This window comes from Apaloderma vittatum, unplaced genomic scaffold, assembly GCF_000703405.1.
Source record: "Apaloderma vittatum isolate BGI_N311 unplaced genomic scaffold, ASM70340v1 Scaffold15649, whole genome shotgun sequence".
In the NCBI taxonomy this organism is placed as follows: domain Eukaryota; kingdom Metazoa; phylum Chordata; class Aves; order Trogoniformes; family Trogonidae; genus Apaloderma; species Apaloderma vittatum.
In genome coordinates, this window is record NW_009735915.1 from 1 (window position 1) to 26,572 (window position 26,572).

Sequence of the window (26,572 nt, forward strand, 5' to 3'; positions counted from 1 at the left end):
CTTGTCCCGACCGAGCTCCTAGGACGGGGGAGCAGCGGGGTGATGCCCCGCGGGCTTGAGTCCGGTTTAGGGGTGTAAATTGCGTCTGTATTGCTGGTGCCTGACTGTTGCCGCTGTTGTGCTCCCCGCAGCGGGGCAGGGCGCAGGCTTTAGCCTGACCTGGGTTTGTGGGGCAGCAGGCACTAGGCCCAGCGCCTGTGCAGCCCCCCCCTCTGCCCCCAGAACCCGCAGTGGTGGTTGAGGGGCATTTCTCCTTAGGGTTTTGTGTCGAGTTTGTTTTCCCCTGATGTGGCCGGTGTTTCCAAGTCGCCTGTTCTAGCAAACTCCATGTGAAGCTGATGGTGTTTTGCTGCAGTTAGTTCATCAAGCCATGCACAAGGCTTGTTAGGTTAACCTTCACAAATAGTGGGAAAAGTGGTGAAGCGGTTCCTGGGCCTCAGCTTTTGGAAAAATAGCATAGTTGTGTTTGTATGGTGCTTCAGCTAATAATTCTGCTGGATTCCAGCAGGTACTGTGCTCATGAATTGGTCCATTCACAGATAATCCGATTTTTGGATAATCGTTACTATGTATTAAAAATGATCATAAAGTGATCAAAAAAACTCCTCAAACTCCAGAGCTTGTTGCATCTGACAAATTCTGGATGAATAAAGTGAGGCACTTGTGTCAGGAGAAGACGTAGTGTGCGTTTTGAGTTTTCTTGGAAGAATTTCTCTGGAACTTGGATTCTAAGACTAGTGATGTCAAATCTTGACAGAAATACAGGAAACATGAAATTACACTGTAGACTTATAAAAAAACCCAAACACTTGTAGATTTCTACATAAAACTGTGGGGATTTTCTATGCTACTTAGTTCTTTAACTTATTGCATACCTTTTGGTGGGTTGTAGCAGAGCGGGCATTTGAACTGATAGCACGACCAAAACCTGCCATTCTTTTACTCATTAGTTGTGAATATGTGTGGCTGTGAAAAGATGACACAAAATATTGGGGCTTCATGTGATTTTCTTCCAAATTCATGGTCACAGCAAAGGATCAGCTGGTGTTTATTTGTTTTTTTTAACAAAAAGATTACTACAGTTAGATAAACACAGGTTTTGTGTGTACACTTTTATCTAACTTCTGCCTTGCTTTTCCTGACCCAGTCATGAGTGGGATGAATACACTTGAAAACGACCACAAAAAGATGAGGTAGACATGAGTCCAAAAGAAAGGGACTGGTTTTGTTGCAACAGTGCAGTTGTCACATTAAATTATGTTAGTAGCATGTATTAAATTCCAGGTACAAAATTAAGAGATATAATAAGTAAGTCTACTTCTTTGCAGGTCTAATGTAATATTTTCCAACTTCTCTTTTAAAGAAACTGAAGAAGTTTTTAAAGTGAAGAAATCAAGTTACAGCAAAAAGATCGTAAAACAGTTGAAGAAAGAATACAAAGAAGACCTTGAAAAATCAAAAGTTAGAACAGAGGTCAATTCGCCAACAGATGGTAACTGCAAAACTAACGATATTTTTTGTAATGAAAGATTAAGTGTTGTAAATGCAAATTTTATTTGATTTCAAGGTGAATTTTTGGTATTTTTTAGAGTATTTAGCATTTAGAACTGAAGTACAGCATGCACGAAATGAATTAAATTTGAACCTTACAAAGCTGATAGAGAGTTTTTGGATTCTGTCTCACAGAAATGAACATAGAAGGATGACATTTCTCTGTTGCGTGTACTTATCAGTAGTTTCTGTGTTTCAGCTCTGTCTTTGTCAGGTGAATTTCTTCCTGTTGAATTAGGAAGGAATTAAGTTAGTTTAGAACTGTGTCTGGTGCTTAGCTGACAGTATGTGTCCTTTCAATGCATCTTCTCGAAAAGGAAGATTTTTGGATTGATCAAAGTGGTGTTCGTTGCTGTTAAGTAAATTATTCAACAGCAGCCTGGTTCAGGACTTGGACCTTACGGTAGACTTGATGATTAAGATGATAGGATGAAAGTGTTGGAGTAGAAGGGTCTTTTAACAACGTACTGTCCTCCAGAACTTGGAGTAGAGCCTGGGATTTCAGTTTCATTGTACTTCTGCTACTGTTTTTTGGGGTACTCATTGGTAAAGTGTGATGAGTCTTTTTCTGGATAGTTTCTTGTCTAAAGTAATAACCTACAAAGCTGTGAGCACAAGCCGACAGGCTTATGATCTAAAGATTGCAATGGTTGAAGCATATGAGTTGAACATGGTTCCATAGAAAACTGCCCTTTTAAAAGTTAATTAAATTGGTCTTTTAAAATCTTAAAGATTTTAAGAAAACTGTATGCATTTAGGAAAAAAAACACTAGATTTTTTTTCTTATTAGAATATTTTAAGTTGCCTTTGCACTGTTACAGGGCATGAGCAAAACCGGAAATTAGCATTTTTGTGGCTAATGTTCAGGTGATCTGTGGAAACTTGAGTCTTAATTCTTGTTTCTTTGACAAAGACCCTTGAAAAATCACATTTTGCACATGGCTTCTGTGCGCTTATTTTCTGTTTGTCTGTTTTGCAGTCTCTCTAGTTGGTTTGATTATAGACCTCATGGCTGCTACTGAGTCAGTAGTCTGGGTTCTCTTAGCAGATACTAAAGTCGCAACTTGGATTTGATAGCTGGATTTAAGATGCATTTTATTTTAATATAATATTTTTACCTGCTGCCCGTATCTGTGTGTTACTCACCTCATGTAGGGTAATGTTGCACCCAGCCCAAGAGGAAAATGACAGTGTTCTTTTGAAATAAGTGGTTTTGTGGAAAGATTTGGTGTAACACAGGCAATTTTTTCTAATTGCATACATAAGGGGCTGTGTGAAGGTTGCGTGCATGTTCTTAATGATTGAGTTCTCTCACTTCTTTAATGCTTGGCAATATGTAGAATGTTGAGTGGTTGTTGGGGTGTCTACTTTGTCAAATTTTGAGAACATGTCAGTGACGTAATCACATTTAAGAAACCATACTTTACTAGATCTCAAACAATCAAATTATTTAACATTTTAATTTGATTTTTTTTTTCTTGTTAGACCTTATAAAAATACTTTCATGTGATCTTTATAAAGAGTAAAACATGAGCTTTGTCTTACCAGTTGAACCACCACTAGAAAAGACAGGACAGATTAAGGATATAGGTCAAGAAGATGGGACTGCAAACAGTGAACATGGTGAAGAAGAAATGGAGGTTGAAAGTGAGAAGGAAGAAGAAAAAACAAAAGCTGGTGGGGCTTTTTCAAGTGCTCTCTCCTCACTGAATGTTCTCCGTCCAGGTTGGTAATTGTAGTATGTCTGATATGTTAACAAATGCTTTAGCCAGCGTTTACAGCAGACTAATGTATTTGAGAGATTAGGAAATATTTTCCAGCAATATATCCAGCATTGGAGACTTCAGGAAACTGCGATTTTTCCAAAGCTGTTCAATTTTACAAGCCTTGTGAGAAAAAACTTCTGCTACAGAATGCTTCCTCTGTATGCCAAAAGCAATTATTTGTCTGTCAAAGTCATGACAAGCTGTAAGAAAATGTAGATTTGGAATAGGTGATTTAACATAAATTTTAACTGCTTTCAATTAAAATGTTGTCTTTAGTTTGACTGTCTCGGTATAGGTCCACAGGGTATCTCAAATGTTTTCCTGTCTCATTTTATCTAGTCAGGCCCTGAGGCCAAAGAAGTGAGAAAATATTTTTGAAAAACGAGTTTACTAATTGTTAGTTAACACGTGGTAGGCTGTTCCCCAAACAGAAGGTGAATATCCTGGGTCCACAGATTTGGCCATATTTGAAGGGAAAAGAGTTTGCTAGTTTGACTCCCAAATAATTTTTTTCCTTTTAGGGGTAATTGCGAAGTGGTGCGATATGTACATTATTGCATTGCAGCTTTGAATAGAGTATCTTACGTTAAGTACAAAGCGAATCTGAAAATTTTCCCCTAGGAGCCTCAGGCTCCTGCTCGTATGGCACGTGGGCTTCTGGCAGCAGAGCCAGACTTTTGGGGAAATATCCCAGCTTTGAGGGTTAAGGTTTGCATGTTTCTGCAAGTATGGATTTTTTTCCTCTCACGACTTTTTGTGTTTGCAAGGATGATTTGGTAGGGTGACAGAGATAAGTAATAAGAAGTTGTGATACCTGTTTTGTTGCAGTGGTTTAACGGTGCAAACATCTATCCCTAGGAGAAATTCCAGATGCTGCTTTTATTCATGCCGCTAGGAAAAAGCGTCAAATGGCTCGTGAACTTGGAGACTTTACCCCCGTTGACAGTGAACCAGGTAAAGGCCGCCTTGTTCGAGAAGATGAAAATGATGCCAGTGATGATGAAGATGATGACGAGAAGAGGAGGATAGTTTTTACAGTGAAGGAAAAATCCCAAAGGCAAAAGATTGCTGAGGAAATAGGTAAAACCTTTTTAGAAGGACGACTGATAAACATTCACACTGTTTTCACTGCAAGTGCTCTCATTGAACATTTTTTAAACCATGTGTTTTTCAAACAGGCATAAATCTGGAGTTGTGTTCCATTTCTAAGGAAAAGTACTGCATAGTGGAATCTGCGTATAAAATTTTGAGCGCAAACTATGTTCCTGTGCTCAGAAGCACACAGCTCTACTGAATCTGGTAGAAACTTATGCTAAAGTTCCATTAGTATTGTTCCTGTACTTTGTTTTTCAGGAAGTGTACAGTTGTGAAAAGAAAAACACTAGTTAGTAGGTATAGCATGCCTGGTGACAAGCAGGTAAAATAACCTTTTGGAAAAGGAGAATTACTAAAATATATAGGATTTTAACATTAGAGGATTTTTACCTCCAATTAATTACAAATTTACCCATTGGATTAAGTGGAAGCTCTGTGATGGTAATTCACAGGGTAGTATCCTTCATTTCTCATGAAGAGGCAAGGAGGGTGCACTGAGGTGTTTCCACGAAAACATCGTCTCTCAGGTTTTTGAACTCATGGCCCTTACTGCAAATACGTTACCTTCTTTTTGTCACCCGTCTGTTCTACTTGTGTGAAGGTATTGAGGGGAGCGATGATGAAGCACTGGTGGCAGGGGAGCAAGATGAAGAACTCAGTAGATGGGAGCAAGAACAGATACGGAAAGGAATCAACATACCTCAGGCACGTATTTAGTTGTGAAATCTTTTTTGATTTGTTTCAGTGTGTATTGGCTAAATCCATTACAAGCTTGAGTAGTTTACAGAAGGCTGTTTCATCTGGGAAGCTCAGTGTGTAACTCAGATATTCTTTAAAGAGAAATGCGAGGTCAGATTTTAAGTATTCAGTGGTATCTGTTTTGTTAATGTCTCTGCTGGCTAGGTACTGATTGTGGTGCTGTTAACCAGCATTTATTTGCAGCCTAAAACAGAGCTGGAATAATGTGATTTTCAGGAGACCTCTGTTCTTGCTTATCATTGAGTGTGTAGAGTCTGTGTAAACAGTGTGTTTGTTGTTTCTATATCTTGTGTCGCAGCACAGAGTTGGAATTTGTAGCAGGTTGTACCATATGTTGTCTGTGTGTTCATAGGGAAATTCCTTCTCAGTTGAAGAGGATAGTTTGGTTTTTAGAAAAGCATTTCAGCAAAATCAAACCGAACACACTTGACTCTTAAGAACCTATGTGATTCTATTAAATAGTCTTAGCACAATTTATATAGTCCCAAACACTTCATCAATGTAGGATTTACAGGCTGGTTAAAATTGTTATTAAATAACTTATTTTAAATGTTTAAAAGGATAATGATAATAAGAGTTTGTCCATTTAAAAAGATGCTTCTGAGGGAATTTGTGTCTTCCACCTTAGACATTGGGAGTTCTACACTAAGTCTAACTGATAACTACACTTTCTAAATGTACCTACTTAACGTTTTTCACTTTATAACATTTGTGATGTGAAAGAAGTGTCTTCTTTCTTTTACATCTAATGTAGTACCATTACATTTCCTCTTCCATTAGGTGCAACCAAGTCAGCCTGCTGAAGTGAATAATCTGTACTACCAGAACACTTACCAGACACTGTCTTATGGTTCATCGTATGGCATTCCATACACTTACACTGCGTATGGATCATCGGAAACCAAGTCTCAAAAAACAGATAATACAGTTCCTTTCAAAACTCCCAGTAATGAGATGACTCCTGTTACTATTGATTTGGTAAAGAAACAGCTTAAAGACAGGTAGGACAGACCATCTTTTTAGACTTAAAGACCTGTCCCCTAGCTTTCTGTTCCTCAGGCGTCTTTTAGTCTCGGTGAGCAAACACAGAGTTTCATCGCTGGAAAAGTACTGACTGGCGCATCCATTAAAAAATAAAATAAAAAAGCAATCAAAAAAAAAAGCTCAAAATGAAGATGACATTGACATTTTGTTCGAAAATCTCCTTGGATTGCTTCTCTGGAAGCGAAGCTTTAAGTATGAGGCCATTGATCTTGTTGAAGACAGGTCTGAGTTGCATCTTCTGGACACTGCACAGTCTTGTAGTCAAGAAATGAAAGGCCAGTGAGGTGTTCAGCTTGTCAAGTTGCATTCTTTTAAACTGCAAATCGGATTTTTTCCCCCTTCAGTAGATAATTTAAGTTTTAGTGTGTGGAGGGTTTTTTGGTGTAAACACAGCTTGTGAGGTGTGCAAAAGGCCCTGCTGAATGAACAACCCAATTGCATTGAGAAAGCATTTGTAATTAACAACTTGCACATTACATGTCTTCAAAATTGGTTGGTATGCCCCTTGTAGTGTTGCAGCCTTTGACAGCAAATTGGGTTGGTAGAGGACTAAGACTGCTTTGTGTAAGCTATACTATAGTTCTCCCTTTGCCCCCTCAATCAGTCTTCCCTCCCACTTTTACTTCAGGGCCAGCCTTGCGTTATTCTAAGTGCTACCAACTTCTGTAAAATTTATGGGAATGGGCAGTGCAGCACACTCGGCATAATCTAGCAAGTTAGTTTAAACCGTTAGCCTTGCTGCCTATGTAGAGAAGGGAGAAAGTGACAAATGGAAGCTAGAGAATATGTCTTTGCAGTATTTCCCATATAAAAACTGTCTGTTTAATATCTCCAGAGTATGAAATATACAGAATTTTGGATGTAAATTTGCTATTTATCCATTGCCCTTCAGGTTGGACTCTATGAAAGAATTGCACAAAGCTAATCGGCAGGAATATGAAAAACATCAGCAAAGCCGAGAGGACTCTACCAAGGCAATTGAAAGATTAGAAGGGTCTTCTGGGGGTATTGGTGAACAGTATAAGTTTTTGCAAGAAATGCGAGGGTATGTCCAAGACTTGCTTGAGTGTTTCAGTGAAAAGGTAAGGATGCACAAACATTCATGTTTTTTCAAAAAAAAAAAAAAAAATAGGGACTCTTAGTACATGCCAAACACCACATCTCCCTCTGTTTTCAAAAAAAGTCCCCTGAGAACATATTCTTCTACAGGTTGCTTGTTTGGAGGTTCAGAAGATAACTTTTCATCATGCTAAGTTGGTTATCAGAAACCTCTTTCACAGTGTAAGAGATCACTGACTTTAGATTGCCTGAGAACAATTAGATTATATGTCTTTAGGATTTTGGAAGATGTTCTGGCGTTTTGACTTTACTCAGATGCTGCTTTTTACTTGTGTTGGATATCAGGTTAACAAAAATAAGGGCTGAATTACAACGTTGCTAGTTTCTAGAATGCTTTATGAACACAGTAACAAAAACTTGTATTTCATGTGTTATTATAAACTTCCTCCTGCCAGGCAGTTTTGCATACTTGGTATCGCTCTATTGTCTGAAGGAGAGAAGTTTGAAAACTGTTGTAGCTTTCTTGAGACACCCAAACTTTAAAATATACTTCTGCTGTGTAGTGGTATACTTTTTGTGTATGTCTAACTTGAAATCTTAGTCTTTCTTATGTTACTCATTATGCTTTAATTACTTTGTTGTCAATACAAAAGGAGCTTCTGAATATATATATGTTCTTATATATATATATTACACACAGGAGCCATGAAATGTAGTTAGCAGTACATAGGCTATTTCTACATAGACGTGTACTACATAGGCAGTACATAGGGTATTTCTTCATTGTATTCTGACTTGAATATGGTAGTACCGTATCTTAATATCTTAGCTGTCAGAGTTACGTGGTAGTTGAAGCTACTGCTTTCCTAGCTTGTTAGATGTGGGAGAGGAATATAAAATCATGTCAGTTAGACGTTGTTGTCCAGCATTAGTGGTATTGGGAGAGTCCTATCTTCAGTTCTGTAAGTTGAAGAGTGTTGTGAACAGACTTGGGAAGTGTGGTCCACTTAATTCACCCAGCTGGCTCAATGTGTACAGTAGATCTTGTTCACTGAAGAAGCAGTATTCCTGTATTGGCATTAGCTGTTGAGAGGTAGTAAAGGTACTTTCCTTTGCAGCTCTGGCAGTGCTGGTTGCTCAGGTGGCTAAATTCCTTCTTTAGGATAACTTCTCATATTCTTTCTCCGAGATAAATTTTTATTTCGGAAAATGAGATAAATACCCATATCTCTGTTCAGCATTTGCTTTCTAAAGGCCTCTTGTTAAATTTCTTTTGTGATAACCAGAAGCAGTCTCTACAATAGCCCATGCTGTTTGTTTGACTATTTTCTTTAAACAAATTGATTTAGAGTACACCATTCTGAGTATAAACCAAGCTTTTTAGTCTCTCAGATTTTGTATAAACCAGGAAAACTTACTGTTAATTAAGTAAAAATTTCAGTTTGGTTTGTAGGAAGGTTATTGACCTGTCTAGCTATACTAGGAAATAAATGAATTCTAGCTGCTGATAACAACAAACAGGCTTGTTAAAGCTGCTTTCTTACAATATATCTTTGTTTTCCTGGTAGTTGGTGCTTTAAGGATTCTGTACCTGAACATGTTCCTCTTTGTTCCCATCCTCCCCATACTCCTCCACCTGCCATGCCAGTCCTGTGAAATTTTAAGGTGTGATTTTTATGTCGTGCTTTTTAGGAGCATTTTCAGAGTTTTGCTGGTTTTGGTTGGAGGCTGCTGCAGTACCTGTAGGTACAGTGATTTGAAAAATTAATATTGACATGGTCATTTTAATGGGAGCATTTAATTTTTTGTGATGTCCTATATATTCCTCAGTTCTTTGGCAAGATAACCTGGAATTCAGTTCTTTCAGCATGACAAAATCACTATCAGATGAAAAAACAGTAGCCCTCAGAACACCATGAGGTTTTCTGTGAAGGGGGCAGTGGGAATAACATCAGTATCAGTTTTTATTTAAATAAAATAATGAAATGCAGCAGGACAGTAAATTCATATCTTCTGAGTGTAGAGATAAATTACCTTCAGCTTTTTTGTAGAGCCTGACTACTTAGCTTTTGAAGTTGTGTTTGTTTACAGTATATAATGTACATAATTGTTATTATGATATACATAAGCATATAAAATATGTATCCATGTGTAATAACAATATTGTGTGTATATATGTGTATATACATACACACACATATAATGAACATATATCCTAAATATGTATAAAACTAGGTCCCTCCTTGTCCTTTCAAATATGTTGCTTTGATGCTTTCTCTTTATTTTATTTTATTAGGACTAGTCATGGTTATTAGTCAAATTCAAGTAGGTCCTGATCTGAATGAGAAAGTGTTTTGCTGAAGAAGCACTAATGGGTTCACAATGTACTTGTTCACTTCAAAAGAGTCCATTCCCCTAGAGTTTTCTTGTATGTTTATTGATTTAGTTTTGGAGAACAAAAACCATCATTGTAAATTAGCCTGTCTTCTCCCGCTGTCTTATTTCTGCACCTTTTCACCAAGCTTGACCCTTCGTGATCCACCAACCAAGCAAAACCATGTCGTTTGTATTCTGTTCTGAAGAGATTCTGAATGTTAGAAATGCTTTGCACTTCGGTAAGGTGCAGTGAAGAGTATAATGAGGCAGCTATTATGCAGTTTTTAGAAACAAGCAATAGAAGTGTCAAATCCTCTGTGATTCCTCCCTCCCCCAAAAAATGATAAAACCAATGGAGCAGAAGATGGTTGCATGACTTCCTTCACAAGTAATTACTGTCAAAACTATGCTTTCTGAGAAGGCTAGAAAGTGGTAATAGTGTCTTTACATTTTGAATGTAGGAACATGAAAGAGATACAGAAAGATTAAATTGTTCTGAGCGTATCTTTGACAGCATTTAGATGAACTGATATTTTACCTGCAAAAGCAAATTATCAAAACACACTCTGTGTGCCAGATAGAGGGCTATAGTTTAAACTAATCTTTGTCATCTAAATGTTCAGAGAGCTTTCCACTTTTCCTCTTATGCTGTTTGCAGTAAAGTGAAGAAAAACAAAACAAACCAACCCAAAACACTGAATTTAAGGTATTGACTAAACAAAATACGATGCTGTAACTTTATAGTAGTCAGTGAAATTGTCCAACACTCATCAACCACAACATAGATAGGAGAATAATGGCTTCTAAGTCTCTTGTGTTTTAAATGGGAGGTACTTTGAGTGGCTTCATATGTCTGAATACATAGCTGTTGGGGTTTTTTTTGATCCTGACGCAGTTCTAGAAAGAACCTCTAGGGATGCTTTGAAAATTTTTCATTTAACTTACCAATTTTAGAATTCTCTTTTCATACATAAGAGAAGAATCTGTGTTTTCTGTGGTAAACTGCAGTAGAAGTAGTACATTTTATAAATTTATTTTGAGGAGTATTTCAAATTCCCAATATATACTTGCCGTGCTGGGATATTTTCTCCTCCTATTTCTCTCTGTTTTCTCAAAAAAAAAAAAAGTTGTATGTATTATGAGTTAGTATGGAGTTACCTTTACTTTAATTCCCAGTTTATACCCAAAGAGCTCATACTTCTTTCCTTTTAATATCTCCTGTGCTGTGTATGGCATCCTCAGATAGCCAAAATGGCCCTTTAGTGATAGTCTCATAATCTTATATTTTACTGGAGGAGGTTCTTTAATAGCTGCTGAGTCACATTCTAAATTACATCAGGAAACAATTTCAGATTTTTATGTTTTGTTTTGAAAAAAAGTCAATCCTGAGTGGTAGTGAGCAATGAAATATTTGAGCTAAAATGCTGGAAGACTGTGGACTAAGCATATGTCTCAGAGGTAAGGAGGATATGGCTTAAGCGTTCATACCAAGAAGACTTGCCTTCCCAAATCAAGAGATTGTGAAAATTTCTATTTTGCATTTGAGTATTTGTAATAATTTAGTTTTAACTTGTCCTGGCAAATCAATTTTTGCAAAAGTGAGTAGTGAATCTGCTATTTAATATCGGGATATTTCTAGCTGTTACAACATTGTCTATTTTTATTATGGATGCTACAGAAATTTAGTCCACTTTAGGAAAAAAACAGAAGTGGCAGGCCTGTTCCAACTTAAGTCTGTATTGTTCAGATGTTATACTTAATGCATAACTGACACAAATGGTACAATTTTAATGATAGGCTAGAGTAACATTTTACTGATTTGAATTACCTGTTGGCCTAACATGGTTTTGCAGTGTTTTAGTGCATTTCAGTAATAATGTTTCAGCATACGCTAACAAAAGTGATATAAAATAACACCTGCTGGCTTCAGGAGGTTAGATTTATACTCTGTTTATTCACTGTATATGGTCAGGTTATTTTCGCATTAAAGTGTTTAGAATACTACTACAGTCTTGTTTAAAGACAGAGAGGAAACAACGAGGCCTGAGTATCATAAGCACTGTAACACAATACATACTGCACTTGGTAGAGACAACAAGAATCCTTGAAATAACATTTCACACCCTCCAAAACGCTTGTCTTGCTGCGTAGACTCATTCAGTCAACAGAAGCCACTTCCAGAATGCTATCACTGTGGCTGAAAGCTGGCAGTGTTGTTAAATGCATGCCTTTTCCTCACATTCAAGTGGTTACTGGTCCAAACGATACAAATGGGTAAAAGGAGACAGTTTGTGGTGCTAGAAGTGCAGAGACAGCGTTATGCTTCGGAATAGTACGGTACCCCAGAAACTAAGCACCTGAAGAATTTGGTATTACGTAGTGTGTTGTATTTTTACAGGTGCCTCTGATTAACGAACTTGAATCTGCAATGCACCAGCTGTACAAACAGCGAGCTTCCCGCCTTGTCCAAAGACGACAAGATGATATTAAAGATGAATCTTCGGAGTTTTCAAGCCATTCAAGTCAGTCCATCTTGAAGGTTTTTATTATTCATTAAACAACCTTGTTTACTTAGTATGGTTTAATTTAAATGTAAATGTTTCAAGTCTTAAAGTTTATCGTTACTCTTGAGATAGGTCGAAGGAAGTTTAGATAACAGTTCTCTAGTCTATTTTGTTTTAAACTCAAAGCCACTCTAACTCTGACTTCATCTCTACTTTCTGTTGCTCTTAACTATATTTTCTCTCTCCTAGCACTGAAAATGTGTGTGTGGTGGTAGTAGTGGTAGCATGTGGCTCCCAATTTTCCTCTTATGTCAGGCTTATTTTTTCTTTTTTCTTTTTTTATTTTTGTAACCTTCAATCTATAAATTTCCTGTGACATTTACTGTTAACTCTACAAAACTTGAAGCACTGGGCTAGAGCTGACTACTATCAAATGCTCTATTTTGTGGGTAGCATAAATATTTCATTTCATACACTGAACTGAAAACACTAAAGAAATGGAAGAGGCTGGTTCTGCTGTTAAAAATGAGACAAAGTGGCCTTATATGGAATACAGCTTAAAATTAGGCAATTGAAGTACCTGCTTACTGTGAGTGTGTGGATGGCGGATTCTCACTGAGTTTTCTTGTTGTGATTACTCCTCAGTATGTAAAACTCTACAAAAGTATAAATGTTAACTTGGATGGAAATACACATTACATGGAGGCTTTACAATGGGTAAAACGAAATAATAGTGGTTGTCTTTATGCTTTGGAGAGATTCTGATTTTTTGAAAAAGGCTTTCCTATCTATCCTGTTGCTGACCTAAAATCCTGTAATAAAAGCCATTTCCTATTCTGTCACAGTGTCCAGAATTGAAATTTTGTTAATACCATTAGATAGAACTTACTGAGGGTGGTAAAGTGTTAGGGCATGAGTTGGTCATCCCTTCAGAGTGGTTAGCATACATATTCCCTTTAGGACTTTATTTGGAGCCCTAGATGTCACATGTAGGCCTTGCAATTTTGCCATGAAAATGCTGTTGTGAGAATTAGAAACCTAACGTACTAGAAATGTCTTTTCTAAAGGAAGCTTAGAGTGGCTTATTTTAAACTGGAATTTAATGATGGGATGGGAATAGTTGTCATTGTCAAGCCTGGGTTTTAAAGAGAGATCTTATTTAGTATCTGGGAATCATGAGAGTGAATTTCACTGTGTCTAGAAATAGCTCAGTTCTGTCCCTCAAATTATCACAGAAGCTAGAAATTGGTGCCAGCCTTTGATGTGTGTTGTGGACTTAGACAATCTGTTTTTCATCATACGGTGTCAGAACACTGAAGTGAATTTAAGTGAATTTAAGTTTTTCTGCTTTACTTCCGTGTAAAGACACATAACTCAGCTTTGAATAACATTTTTTAGAAACAGACAAATGATGGCTTCGCCTCTATGTTATGGCTTTTCATAGTTTACTATAGAATTGGAATAGAATAGATCATCATTAATATTTTTAAATAGATTTAGCTAGAACAGGTAAGCTTACTTTGGAAATTTGGGTAGGCTTTTGTTTAAGTTTTGAAGTTTGTATTTTAGTGGGTGTACTTGAGCACTGGGTAACATTCAATCCACTTAAAAATATTTACTTGAAAAGGATGAACTGGAAACACTCTAGGATCTGCCTTCTAGTTGCTTATCATCTTCACTGGTTAGCTGTGTTGTTTTCAATAATCAGGAATATCTAGAATGAATCATAGCTTGAAAAGAAGGAAAATTTTTTTTTCTTTTAGATTTTGATGTGTTTTAACCTTTAGGCAATATAAAGCATATAAACTTAGAAAATACTGTGACTTAGAACTCTGAAATATAATACGTTCCCACTCCAGTCACTCTTCTCTTCCTTTCTTTTTGTTCATTTTCTTTTCAAAAGATACGTGGTGAACATATTTATGTAAGGGGCACTTTTTGTCTTGGAACATTCAATTTCTGTTAAAGGTATTGACTTTTATATAGTTTGGCACTGTTGTAAGAGGGACAAGAGTGAAGTATGGTGAAAACTATTTAAGTGGGGATTTTTCCAAGCTCCAGTACTTCCTCTTTTAACCTCTGCACTTGCAAATTCAGGCTTCTGGGTGCATCTTTTTGAAAACTTTGACTTTCTACTTCAAATTACACTTAAAGTAGGTCAAAGGCTCTTGTGAAACTGCCTACAACACATTTATCTCATCGTAGGTAAGCATTTTAATTTTCGTCAATGCAATTTTACAGATAAAGCGCTGATGGCACCAAATCTTGAATCTTTTGGACGAGACAGAGTGATCTATCAAGAACAAGTAAAGCGTCGGACTGCAGAAAGAGAGGCTAGAAGGTAGAGTACTGAGATTTCTTGTCCTTTAGGAGTCTTGGCCTCCTTGCAAAATACAATTGGCCTGTGTGACGTATTAATCTCTGTAGCATGTTTGCTCCTTTCCTGCAAAGGGAGGAAAGCACTTAGGCTGGGCTGGGGCATTCTGGTACTCAGCAATTTACCATACAAGAGTAGAAAACAGATACCATGACATTATAGTGATTTAAAAATGACTAAAATAAAGCACCGTAAACCCACTTTGTGTTTATATGGTCTCTGCTGGTTTCTCTTCCACTGTTTGAGGCAGCAGCTTACTAGAATGTCTGAGGTGGTGACACAGTGAAAGTTTTTTCGATCTGTATTTCTTTGCATTAAAAGTTATGACAAGTGTACGTGAGTGTGTTTGTTGTATGGTGGGGGGCGGAAAGTCACAGCTGGTTTATACTCTGGATCCTTTTCAGAGCTCGTCGTAGACAAGCAAGAGAGCAAACTGGGAAGATGGCAGATCACCTCGAAGGCCTTTCCAGTGATGATGAGGAAACTTCAACAGATATTACCAACTTCAACCTGGAGCGAGGTTAGAAAAGCTACTGAATCTTTATCTTTAAAAAAATACAAACAATTTGGCAGGAAGAAAAAAAATTAAATAGGAGCCCTGTCTGCATATTTCACCATATTTTGCAGAAAGTTTTGGAACTATTCCTTGGTGGATCGTCAGTGTGACCAAACCAGTCTTCTTCACCAACTTGTGCAGCTTGCAGCCAACTAAATATGCCATCCTTACCGAGTTTCTTTTTATTTAATTCAAACATTCTTTTGCTGGCAAGCAGAAAGCTTTTGTACCTTCAGTGGATGTTGAGACTTCCTTCTGATTTGCAACATGGTTTAACATTCTTAAAGCCTGTTTGTTTTACAAGTGAAATTCTGAAAACCTCAGTGCTTTATAAACCTTTTTTTTGCTAAATAGCAAGTATTTCTGGAGTTTTGCCTTAAGTATCTAGAAATGCAATGGCAGAATTTTTGTAGACTCTTCTTACGGCCTTGCAAACTGGAGTTGACAGAAAACAATGTTGAATACAAACATTGCAGAAAGACCTCGTGGTACTGACTTGATTTGAAATTCGCCTGCAGTTTTATGGTAGTTTGCTCAACCATTATTATGCACTTATTTATAACTCTATTCAATAAGTGAGGTTGTAAGTTAAGCTAATGCCTCCAAAGCACTGGGAGAACTGCAGAAAGTCTGTGATTTGGGCACATATGGGTAGTTTGATGGAACAGTCATCTTGTAGAGCAGCAATTAAAAGGCAAACAATTCCAGTCATTACTGTGAAACCAGTAGTGAAGAAAGTAGCCCAACATCACTGTAGTAATTGTGTTACCTTCTCATTTTGACCATGAGTGCAATTATCCTTCTCTCTGCTTAAAGAGTATTTAATCAGATCAGAAGAAATGTGGAGAAGAGGAGCAGCAAGGATCACATATCTAGAATTGCTTGTGTCACGTGTGAGGAGAGATTATACAGTTTTGGACTCTTCATCTAGGAGAATGATGTTGGCTTTTCACAGTGTGAGCTAGGGAGCATGAAATAAAGTGACAGGTTTTAAGTAAACAAGTCACTTCCCACAGAAAGTGTGACCAAAATGCCAAAGTCATTGGTGCAGGTGGTTGTGGAAACCCAAAGTATGAAGAGATAAAAAAGCAGATGAACTGTCTAGCAGTTAGTTCGTTCAGAAATGCAGACTTTCCACACCTTTAGTTGCTGGCTGATTTACCAAAATGGTGGATGTAGGGTGAGCACTTGGATAAACGAAGCAACTGTTCAGGGTTGTTAGGTGCTATAATTAACTTCGCAAAGTTAAATGATCTAGACTGAAAAGTTGATGTCGCTGATTTCCTGTTTGTAACTTTATATATACAAATGGAGTTTCATCAGTTTCTGAGTAAGCATAGTATTTCTGAAGCTTTTTTTTTTTTGTGTAACATTCACAGCTTTCATGTCAGTCTAGCATCAGCAGTGAGCTCTATGGAACAAAGGGATGCACCTTGGTCCTGCCAACTCTTATTTGTACCATCTTGTCTTGACCCCTGTGTGCAAAGTGTGTTCATATGACAATCTCATGTTCCTTCAGCCCTATCTCTACCCACTGTGTGTACTAGTTATGTTAGTTGTGTACAGGTTACTACAGTAATTGAACATCTAAAACTCCGGCTGCAGCAAAAATCACCAGTTAAAATGAAACTAACCCTGGGAAGTAGAAAAGACAAAGAAAAAAGTTTTGGACTACACAGAATACTAAAAAAAAATGGAAGGAGGGTGCTAAGGGACTGTAATGGCTGCCCAGTGCCAACATCCCGGTGTGTTCTGAACACCCATTCAGCACGGTGTCTGCCAGGACCCGCTCTGCCTGAAGTGCCCATTGAGTTGGCTTAACTGAAATGCCCTCCTGTACTTGCGGTTTGATGGTCAAGCTTGTAGAATAATTTGGGTTGGACCTGGAGCTCAACTGTTCCAAACTCCCATGCAGAGTGAGGCCAGCTTTGAGGTTAGATCCATGCTGTATACAGCCCAGTATTTCACCAGTCCAATGCGTAGTAACTGAAAATCATTGTATAAAATGTTTATAGGAAGATCTGCCATAAAACAGTATATCGGAGAGTACTCATTTGCTCAAGTTTTTACTGCTTCGTATGGTTGAGGTAGAAGGAACAGAACTTCTAAAGGTGATGGGCTCTTTGGTTTTGTTTATAGGAATTAGCTCTTGTCAGTGAGCATCCAAGTCTGTCTTGAAAGAAGTATTACAGGGAATAGGTGATTAACTTACTATTCTTTTTCTCCCCCACCAGATCGCATATTGAAAGAATCGAGCAAGGTCTTCGAAGATGTTTTGGAAAGCTTTTCTTCAATTGATTGTATTAAGTCACAGTTTGAAGCTTGGCGCTCAAAGTACTTTGCTTCTTATAAGGATGCTTATATTGGCCTCTGTTTACCAAAGCTGTTTAACCCTTTAATCAGGCTTCAGCTGCTTATCTGGACTCCTTTGGAGGTAAGGTCCTCTGCAAGCAACGTTTTGTAAGCTGTAACAGTTCTTTCGCACTTCTGCAGAGCAAAGTAAATTGCGTCTTTGATGTGTGTCTCTTGCAAAATTATGATCTAGGCATGAAGTTTAAAATGAGCATCTCTCTTTGGGGTGAAGCTTTTTGGGGACTTTCTGGACTGTTATCCTCTGTGTTCCCAGCAAGCCAGAGTTCAACTCGGCATATACCAGTACCTTCTCAGTGAGTGAGGTAGAACAAAAAGCCAAACAGCTTCTTAAATAATACATTTAGATTTTCAAATGCTTAAGAGAAAATTGTGATTCTACAGCTGTTATTTCTTCCGAAGTGGAACTAAGAAGACTGTTTTTATGTTGCCTTACAACCTATGCCTTTACATTGCACATCTTTCATGCACTCATACCTTCATAGCCTGTAGCACTCTGGCTGGCAGTTTTCAAGTCTTCCTCCTAGTACTCATTGCCCAGTTATTAGGTCGGGAACATGAGGAAAATCAGGACAGCATTGCTGAAGCCTGGTACCCCTGGCACATGTTCATTGTGCAGCCTGCATATGTGTGCTGACACAAGTAGCCGTCAGGACACGCGGTTCAGGTAGCTTCTGACTCCAACTCTGTTCTTCCTCCCAGTGAAAGCTCCTGTAAGGTATTTCTGCTGCAGTCAGGTGCTTATTTTCCCAGTCCTGGTAGGAACTTCCTTTTTTCTGCCATGTTGGCTTTTACTGGGGAATGAGGGTGGGGTCAAGGTGCAGAGTGAATACAGTTGCTTAAAATTGGGGTGGGATTTTTTTCAGGAAATTAGGCTAATAACACAAATTTTTGTCTTAGAAAAACCTAGCTCATCCACAGCAGCATCTGCAGATGTGTCAGCCTATCTCACAAGTGACTGAATCTCTCCTTTTTTCACAAGTGGTTTGTTTTTTTTCTGAACTAAGAGAATATTTGTAGAAGGGAATTTTCTGTCATCTCTGCTCTGATTGCAGAGGAAAGGAAGCATGAGTCTTCTTCAGAGAGCATTCAGAGTATTGAATTTGAATGAACAAGGGAAAATCTATGAAAGGCGTCCTCATTAAATTTAAAAATTTTTATACATTCTCCTTTCCTCCATGCTATTTTTGTGTAAGTTCTCAGGCTTTTATTTGGCTCAGGTGTAATTAGAAGTTAAAATCTGTAGGACAACAGCTGCCAAAAAAAGCAGTCTTCCACTATTTTGACTTTCATTGGATCTAGTGATTGTGTGGTTGTAGAGTGAATTGGTTCATTTGGCTGATTTATAGAAAATTGACCTTGCTCCTCGCCTCTCTTGGGTTTTGGCTGGGTTGGGTTGTCCGTATACACTAATCTGACCCGTGATGTCATGGTTTGCAGTGTCCAGGCAAAGAGACAGAACATTTTCTTCACATTTTCTTCACTTCTCAGGGATCAGGCTTGCCTACATTTCTGGATGAAGTAGTATCACTGCTTTGGAAGTAGGGAAGCCAAAGCTGTGAGTGAAGTAATTTGATGACATAATTTGCCCATGCTTGTGCCAGATCAGAGACTGTTTGGTCTTGAGGCACTATATCTCTTCTTTCTTTCTCTTTTTTTCCCCTCAATTATTTCCAGTACAGATCAGTACCTGACATGTAGACAAACAGGACTCAATTTTTTGACTTGTCAATATGCTCAGTTGCTGCTTACCCTGCCTACTTAGCACACTTGCAGACTGCTTTAAAATAGTTTTGTTCTGTTCTGGGATTGTATCGTGCTTGTATGTCTAATACTTTTAAATGTATTTTTTTAATGTGTTGAAGTTCAAATCTCTGTTTAGGAATTTTAACCCCAAGTCTTATTTTTTTTATTAGGGCAAGTGTCGAGATTTTGAGACTATGTTGTGGTTTGAATCCTTGCTGTTTTATGGCTGTGAAGAACAGGAACAAGTGAAAGATGATGCTGATATTTCACTCTTGCCAACCATTGTAGAGAGAGTTGTTCTTCCTAAATTAACAGGTATAGTCTTAGAAAGAAAAGGGGGGGAAAGAGGTGACATGGGGGTGGAAGCCAATACTTGCCTGTGCTTTCACTTTTTACTCCTTTGTAAAACATTGCCTGACTGCCTTAATACCTATATTTGAGTATTTGCGAAGTGAAGTAATTCTTTAATCTCTTACAGTCATTTCTGAAAATATATGGGATCCTTTTTCTACAACACAAACATCTAGAATGGTAGCAATTGTACAGAAACTAGTAGATGGATATCCCACGGTGGTGAATGCAGAAAACAAAAATACACAGGTAAATTGTTTTTTCTTAAATATCTTGCATAAGTTAAGGAATTTGAATGTATTTGCAATACACTATATTGGACAACAGAGCACACCTGCTGAGGAGCAGGAAAGACAATTTTGCAGTTACTTGATGCTCTGCAGCCTGGTTACGGGGAGTCAAGTACAGTGATAGTTTAGGAGGAGGAACTCTGTGAAAGCTTCACAAAATAGATGCTAGAGCTAAAGAGATAACAACTAGACTCAGACTTGTTGGTCTGCAGCTTTGCTTTAAGGGTCAGCTACAAATAGTCAGGCTTTTCTTTTTTAAGATCTTTTTAACCTTTTCAAATGTATTGCCTTGAAATTTGATTGTTTCATGTCTCTCCTATGAATACAAGAACCGGTGTCGAGTTCCGGTGCTGTAGCTAATGCAATGTATACGTTAACTTTAGAAGAATCGGAAATAGGCCAAGGCGCACGTGTGAGTGGAAGTTGGTGGAAGATTAAAAATGACAGAAGCTCTGACTTCTCAGAAGCTGATTGTGTAGCCATGCTTAACACTAAAGTAATTCCATTGCCTTCAGAGTTTTTTTGGAATTGTCACGTTTCAACGCTGTTAATTGCTATGGGCTTCTCCGAAACTTGATTTGTATGTGTGCCTAAGTAGGTATGCCTTTTACTGTTAGGGATGCAAATATACTTTGTTGCTTTGAAAATCAGTAGTTAACTACTAAGCAGTGCTGTGGACACTTAAAAAATTATCTATTTCAGATGCTTTTAAAGGCATTGTTGCTAAGGATGAGGAGAACACTAGATGATGATGTATTCATGCCCTTATATCCAAAAAAGTAAGTTTGCTTTCAACTATGATGTTAAACCTTTATTAGCAGGTCTATGTCTTCTGTCCATAGTTAACAGGGCTTTTTTCCCCAGTATGGTTCACTGGCTGGATACAGGAGATCTTTTGTTGTTATGCTATGATGATATAGCAAGGGCAAGCAGGTTGGAAGGGAATATTTATAGAAATGAACTGTGTGTGGGAAGGAGGAAGACAGCAAACTCCAGACAGAAGTGGTCTTGGTTGCTCATTAAAGAAATCTCTTACTTTCCAGCATCTTAGAAAACAAGAATTCTGGCCCATATTTGTTTTTCCAACGTCAGTTTTGGTCCTCTGTTAAGGTAAGTCAGTAAATACATCCGGTAAATCTTTGGTCTAGATGGTATAGCAAAAAAACCCTCTTCCAATTTGTGGAAAAGGGTAGATGGAAACCACTTTAACTTTATTTGAAAGAACTCTCAATTAGAATTTTGCACTGTGCCCTCTTCAAAAGATTGTCAAGTGAAAGCACCATCATTTTAACTTGTATGTTCTGCGTTTATTTAGCATACTCAACTCATTGTGCTTGTTGGAATAAAATATGCTGCTTTTATTTCACTTACATGGGAAGAGATCTTGATTTGGGGTTTTTTTTGGTGTTTTTTTTACATATGTTATGAGAAACTTCATGAAAATAAATTCATGCCTTTTGGAAAGCTCACTCCTATTTGTAAAGTATAAGAGCATTTTTAATCTTAGGTTAGTTGAAACGACAGAGTGTGAAAGAAAAAGTCTTTGTGGAATGTGCAATACAGGGTTTTCACAGATCTCTAAGAAGATGTGACTGTTGTAGTTTCTTTCCAATAAAAGACTGTGAAGAAAATTAACTCCTACTAAACAAGAAAGTGTGAGACCCATGTTGATTGAACTGCTGATCTCCATGGTCACGCAAACAGAACTTTTACCTGGAATTTTCTATTTAAATTGCTGCAGTGAGGGAGACTGTATTCTAAATAGGTTTTGAAATTCTTTCATGTACTTAAAATATTTAGCATGGAATTCTTTCACTTTGAAATAAAAGTCAGCTTCTCAAATGCTGTCTGGAGTGAAAAAAAGCATGAAGCTTATTTATTAAAATGCTGTTGTTAAAAGTGAAACAGGTCATATGTTGAGAGCTTGTGTCTCTTTGAAGAGTGAAATTGTCTCCTTCTGGTGTAATCTATTGGAGCCTGAGCAATTTAGAAGTATGCATGCTGTTACTTCTGTTTTATTTTGGGGAAGTGTTTAAAAATACAGCTCTCTTGTGCTAGCAAGCCGGTTACAACATCACAAATGGGCAGAAATAGAGGCTGGGAGGCAAGCGTTCGTTTACGGTTTCCTGATGATCTGCCTTGAGAGTAAACTGCTGGCTCTGCTCATTTGTGCGAGGCTGGCAGTGTTTCCCCACAGGCCGTGTGCCAGAGAGGAATAACAGCTGTACAGTTGGCTTAGCCAGCGCTCCCCCATGCCACTTTCTGCGTCTCTTGTGTCATCGTGCCTTGGAATTAAGGGTATGGTGCCAGCGTGGCTGGGGCTTTCATGGATGAGGGGGCTGTGAATTTGCCCCCGTGTGGCGTGCGCTGGGCGTCACTTGGCTTGGCGTTGATATAAAATATTGAAAAGATGGCTTAAAACTTTCACCTGTTTTTTTTTTCTGATGCAGTACATGAGCAAAGTTCAGCTGGTGGTGGTCTTGTGTGAGAATTGTTAACACTAGGTTGGCACTTCATGGATGGTGAATAGTTTTGAAGGAGGCATATTTCCACTGCTTGCCTTGGCCATACTGTTTGTTATGTTCGAAGAGACTTTAGAGTGTGTGATCAATTTCCTGCTTTCGGTATATTTTTAAACACTTATTTGCCGTGTGTTATATTTTTCAGTTATTAGGAAACTTTCTCCAGTGGTATGGAATTCTTTCGAACAAAACTCTCCAGGAACTGTCAATAGATGGTCTGCTAAATAGATACATTCTTATGGCTTTCCAAAACTCTGAGTATGGAGAGGACAGCATTAAGAAAGCTCAAAGTGTAAGTAAATTCAAACAATATTTAAAATTTCTTGTCACTTACAAATTTGAGATGAAGGAAAAATGTAGTTAAAAGTTGAGGTTACCTATGAAAACTAGGCTTTGATATCTTAAAGCAAAAAATACATAATTTTTTTTAATGTGCAAACTAAAAAAAACCCCTTCTTTGGCTCATACATGTAGATAGTTTAGATATAGTGTAGATTTTGATGGTTTACTGCTTGAATTTTGGATTTCTAATTTTTTTTTTTATTTTGCTAGGATTCTCCCTGTTTGACTTCAGTTGGGCCTTATCACCCCAGTCTTAACTGGCAGACTACATGAATAATATTAGCTAGCTTTTGAAATTCTGTTACATTGTGTTTAACTTTCTTTTTCTTGTTATGTCTAGGTAATTGCTTGCTTTCCTAAACAGTGGTTTGCTAATCTGAAAGGAGACAAGACTATTTCTCAGCTAGAAAACTTCTGTAGATACCTTGTTCATCTGGCTGATACAATTTATAGAAACAGCATTGGTTGCTCTGACGTAGAGAAAAGAAATGCGAGGTAACTTATTTTTAGTTCATGCCATTGCAGTTCTTGTGCTTTGTGTGATTTTGCTGATGCATGCAGACATGGGTAAATATCTCCATGCTGCTCTGTGTCTTTTGAAACTTCTTTGAGTTCAAACTTAAAAAATATTACAGTGTGGTAGGTGGGGAGATTTTTAAGGTGTCTGAAAACAGCAACTGCTGGAAATCTTTGGACATTCATGATATATTTTGGCACTACTGCTTAGCATCACCGATTCTGCCTAATTTTGTAGCTACTGGGTTTGGACTGTTCCACGTTGTGATCCTGTTGCCAATTTCTGCATAAGGGCTTTTAAATTACAAACTGCTTTTGTGTACAGTACAAAAGTTGTGACAGTTTATACAGCCAACTGGATGAAGACTGTTCCCCTAGATCAAAGAGTCATTTTACTTCTCTCTCCACAGCCAGCATAATTAAAAGTTATGGTTAGATGCATAAATGTTACTGCTGGCCAAGTAACCTGAAATGCTATCTGTGGGTGTATCAATTTAAGCAATGATAAACTTTAAAACCATGTTGTTGGGCTGATGTGCAAGAATATAACAAGACTGGAAGACTGCTTGTTCCTGTGCTGTTGCACAAGAAGGAGAGGTTTTGAGGTCAACAGTTCTGTTGTTCCAGCAAACCTGAAACTTGGAAAGATGAGCCCCCTCACTACCTGCATTAGTCATTCCTGATAGTTTAATTTCCTTTGAGCCATTGTTGAGTTACTCTTCAATTATTGAGGCTTTCTGGGGGATTAGATCCTTCTCCCTTTTTGATCTTTTACATGGGACTGAAACAGAGACAGAAATTTCCCTTAAACCACAGGTGGTTTGTTTGGGGTTTTTTTCTGGTATCATTTTTTTCCCAGTAGCTTATTAGACACCTTCCTGTCTTTAGAGTTACTTTTGGCTGTGACGTATGAATCATCTCATTTTCAGAGAACACCGAGCACTGCACCACACTGGACTGTGCTCAAAAAAATTATCTACTCTCAGGTTATGCCTCAGAACCTTGTGTCCAAACCATAACGGTAATGTCACACCAGTTCAAGTTTCCCAGTGATTCATATTCAAAATAGGCTTGTTACTCCTTCCTTTCTAAAATCAAAATGCCTAGCCTGGCATGATTCTGGAATTGAAACGAAGGAGTTGTGAGAGAATCCGATAGAAATTAAACTTTCTTTCTTTTAGTAGCCTGTTTCTGAATTTGAAAGAACTTTCTTTACTAGCTGAAATGGTAGCTTGGTAAAATTTTGTATTGGAAGACAAGCATTCAATTAATCCTTTATTTCATAGTGAATTCTAACTTAATTTCTATCTCTTGTCCTTTTGTTTTTTCCCAGCATTTAACAAATCTGTTGCCATTGAACTTCTATTTTTTTTTTTTAAACTGGTCTAAATTTCATGTCCATCCTCCCAGGAAGATACCAAAGTTGTTCTTGACAGCCAAAGTACTATACAGTCCTCCTTGCAGTTTGTTCCTCTAAGCTTCCCAGATTGACCTCAGTTTAATGCAGTCCATTGGTGGGAAGCTCCATACCTTTTTAAGGCATGCTTTAAAGCATTCTTACTGCCTTGATTCTTTTTTCTAACAGATTTTTTTTTGTCTTAAACATTAGTTACCAAGAGAGCTGTGACTCATTGCAATGTACCTTAAGTAATCCAAGGCTTTTTCTTGAGATCATACTGCGTCTAGTATTAAACCATATTGTATGATTAATTCCTTCTTCCGAAATAAATGTTTTAATTTCTCTAATTTCAGTACAAAGCTGATAACGAACTTACTTTGTCACACTAGGCAAGTGGAGGAGACGATGTTACAAAATTATCTGAAACTCATTTGCTGTATGGATACATAATGTAGTCTCCCGTTGAAACATTAATACTCGTACCTGATTGTTTCATTCCTGTGTTGACTTCTTTCTCTTTTTTTAGGGAGCACATAAAGCAGATCATAAAGCTTCTAGCAAGTATCCGAGCGCTGGATCATGCTGTGACAGTTGCGAATGATCACAATGTAAAAGAGTTAAAGATTTTAATAGAAGGAAAATAGACTTTTCTGACAACTCATTTTGAGCTTTAAAACCATTCCTGATATGTAATTTATGTACATATGTAAAGTTTCTTAAACTGTAAAGTATTGATCTTTGTTTTAATACAAAGTGCATTCTTATATACAGCATCCTAAAAAAAAAAAAAAGGACCTTGAAAACAAAAATGGAATCCCAAGATTGTCATCTTTCCAGAAATCAGATTTTCCTTAAGGTTTCTCAAAATCTTGTTTACAAAAATACTTTGTACCCATCTACTCCTGTTAATTGTTCCATGGTTAACTGGAATGTGTATAATATATTATGTGTAATACGATGTATGCATATATTTATACCACCATGTTGCTTTCACACTGGATACAGAGATCTTGTACTGTTGGAATAAGCTTTTCATTTGCTAGAAAAAAATACTTGTTTTGACAATGAAATGATCATAATATTGGTCAAAAGGGCTGGAAAATGTTCAAATATCTGAAAATCTTTTGAGCTAAAGAGTAGAGACACCTTCAGATGAAACCCGAACTTTAAAAAGCAGCTGTGCTGCATTCAGTGGAATAGCTTAAAAATTACTTGCATTCAGAATATGGAACTCTTAAGACTGTTCTTAGAAACAAACCAGAAACAAAAACCCAAATCAGTACTTGATTTTTTTAATAAAGGCATACAATGAAAAATTGTGATTCTTGTGCAGGTGTACATGAGAGCACTTCCTAAGCCCCAAACACCTTAAGTTATAGTTTACCCATGAACTCTGGACCCTCGTTCCTTGTGCAAGTTGGTTAAATTCAATTGGTGTCTTTTTTTTTGGCTTTTGGTTTTTTTGCTAACTTAATACATGAAATCTATTTTCTGATGGCTAAAGATGTTAAGCAAAATGAAACTGAAGAAAATTTTATATCCTATGGCTCGAACTATTTATATTGTAGTAAATATTTGAATGGTACACTTCCCACTAAATACCAACTAAGAATAGTCCTGCAAAAAGAAAAGCATTTGATTCAAATGTAAATTCAAAAGCAAACCCTTTACAGATCTGGTGATTTACATGGGAACAGTAGTGACTTGATCTTGGGCTTCAAGGCATGAGAACAGCTGTAATAGCTTTGGGTTGAGAGATATTTCTAGGTGAGCCCTACGTTTTTTGGAAATTAGCAATAAATTGGCATACGGAGTAACATAAGAAATCATTGTATTTTATGCTCATTTCATGTGGTATAAATGAGTATATTAAAAATGTACAATTTGTAACATGCACACTTCATTTGGACAACAATTGTTTTTTCTGAACTGTTGGGATTGATGGAGTA

At 37.4% G+C, this 26,572-nt stretch overlaps 1 protein-coding gene across 1 annotated transcript; it reads left to right on the forward strand.

The window, feature by feature from the left end:
• Positions 1 to 1,363: 1,363 nt before the first annotated feature.
• Positions 1,364 to 25,806, forward strand: PAXBP1 (PAX3 and PAX7 binding protein 1; the record flags this gene model as incomplete). The annotated part of the gene is made up of 17 exons (XM_009876780.1): positions 1,364 to 1,492; positions 3,100 to 3,276; positions 4,176 to 4,397; positions 5,014 to 5,117; positions 5,952 to 6,172; positions 7,108 to 7,297; positions 12,049 to 12,172; positions 14,396 to 14,495; positions 14,936 to 15,051; positions 17,322 to 17,521; positions 19,374 to 19,518; positions 19,682 to 19,803; positions 20,547 to 20,623; positions 20,888 to 20,954; positions 22,512 to 22,658; positions 23,049 to 23,203; positions 25,150 to 25,806. Coding segments are annotated over 17 exons (2,414 nt in total), but the record flags the coding sequence as incomplete, so codon positions are not given.
• Positions 25,807 to 26,572: the final 766 nt, after the last annotated feature.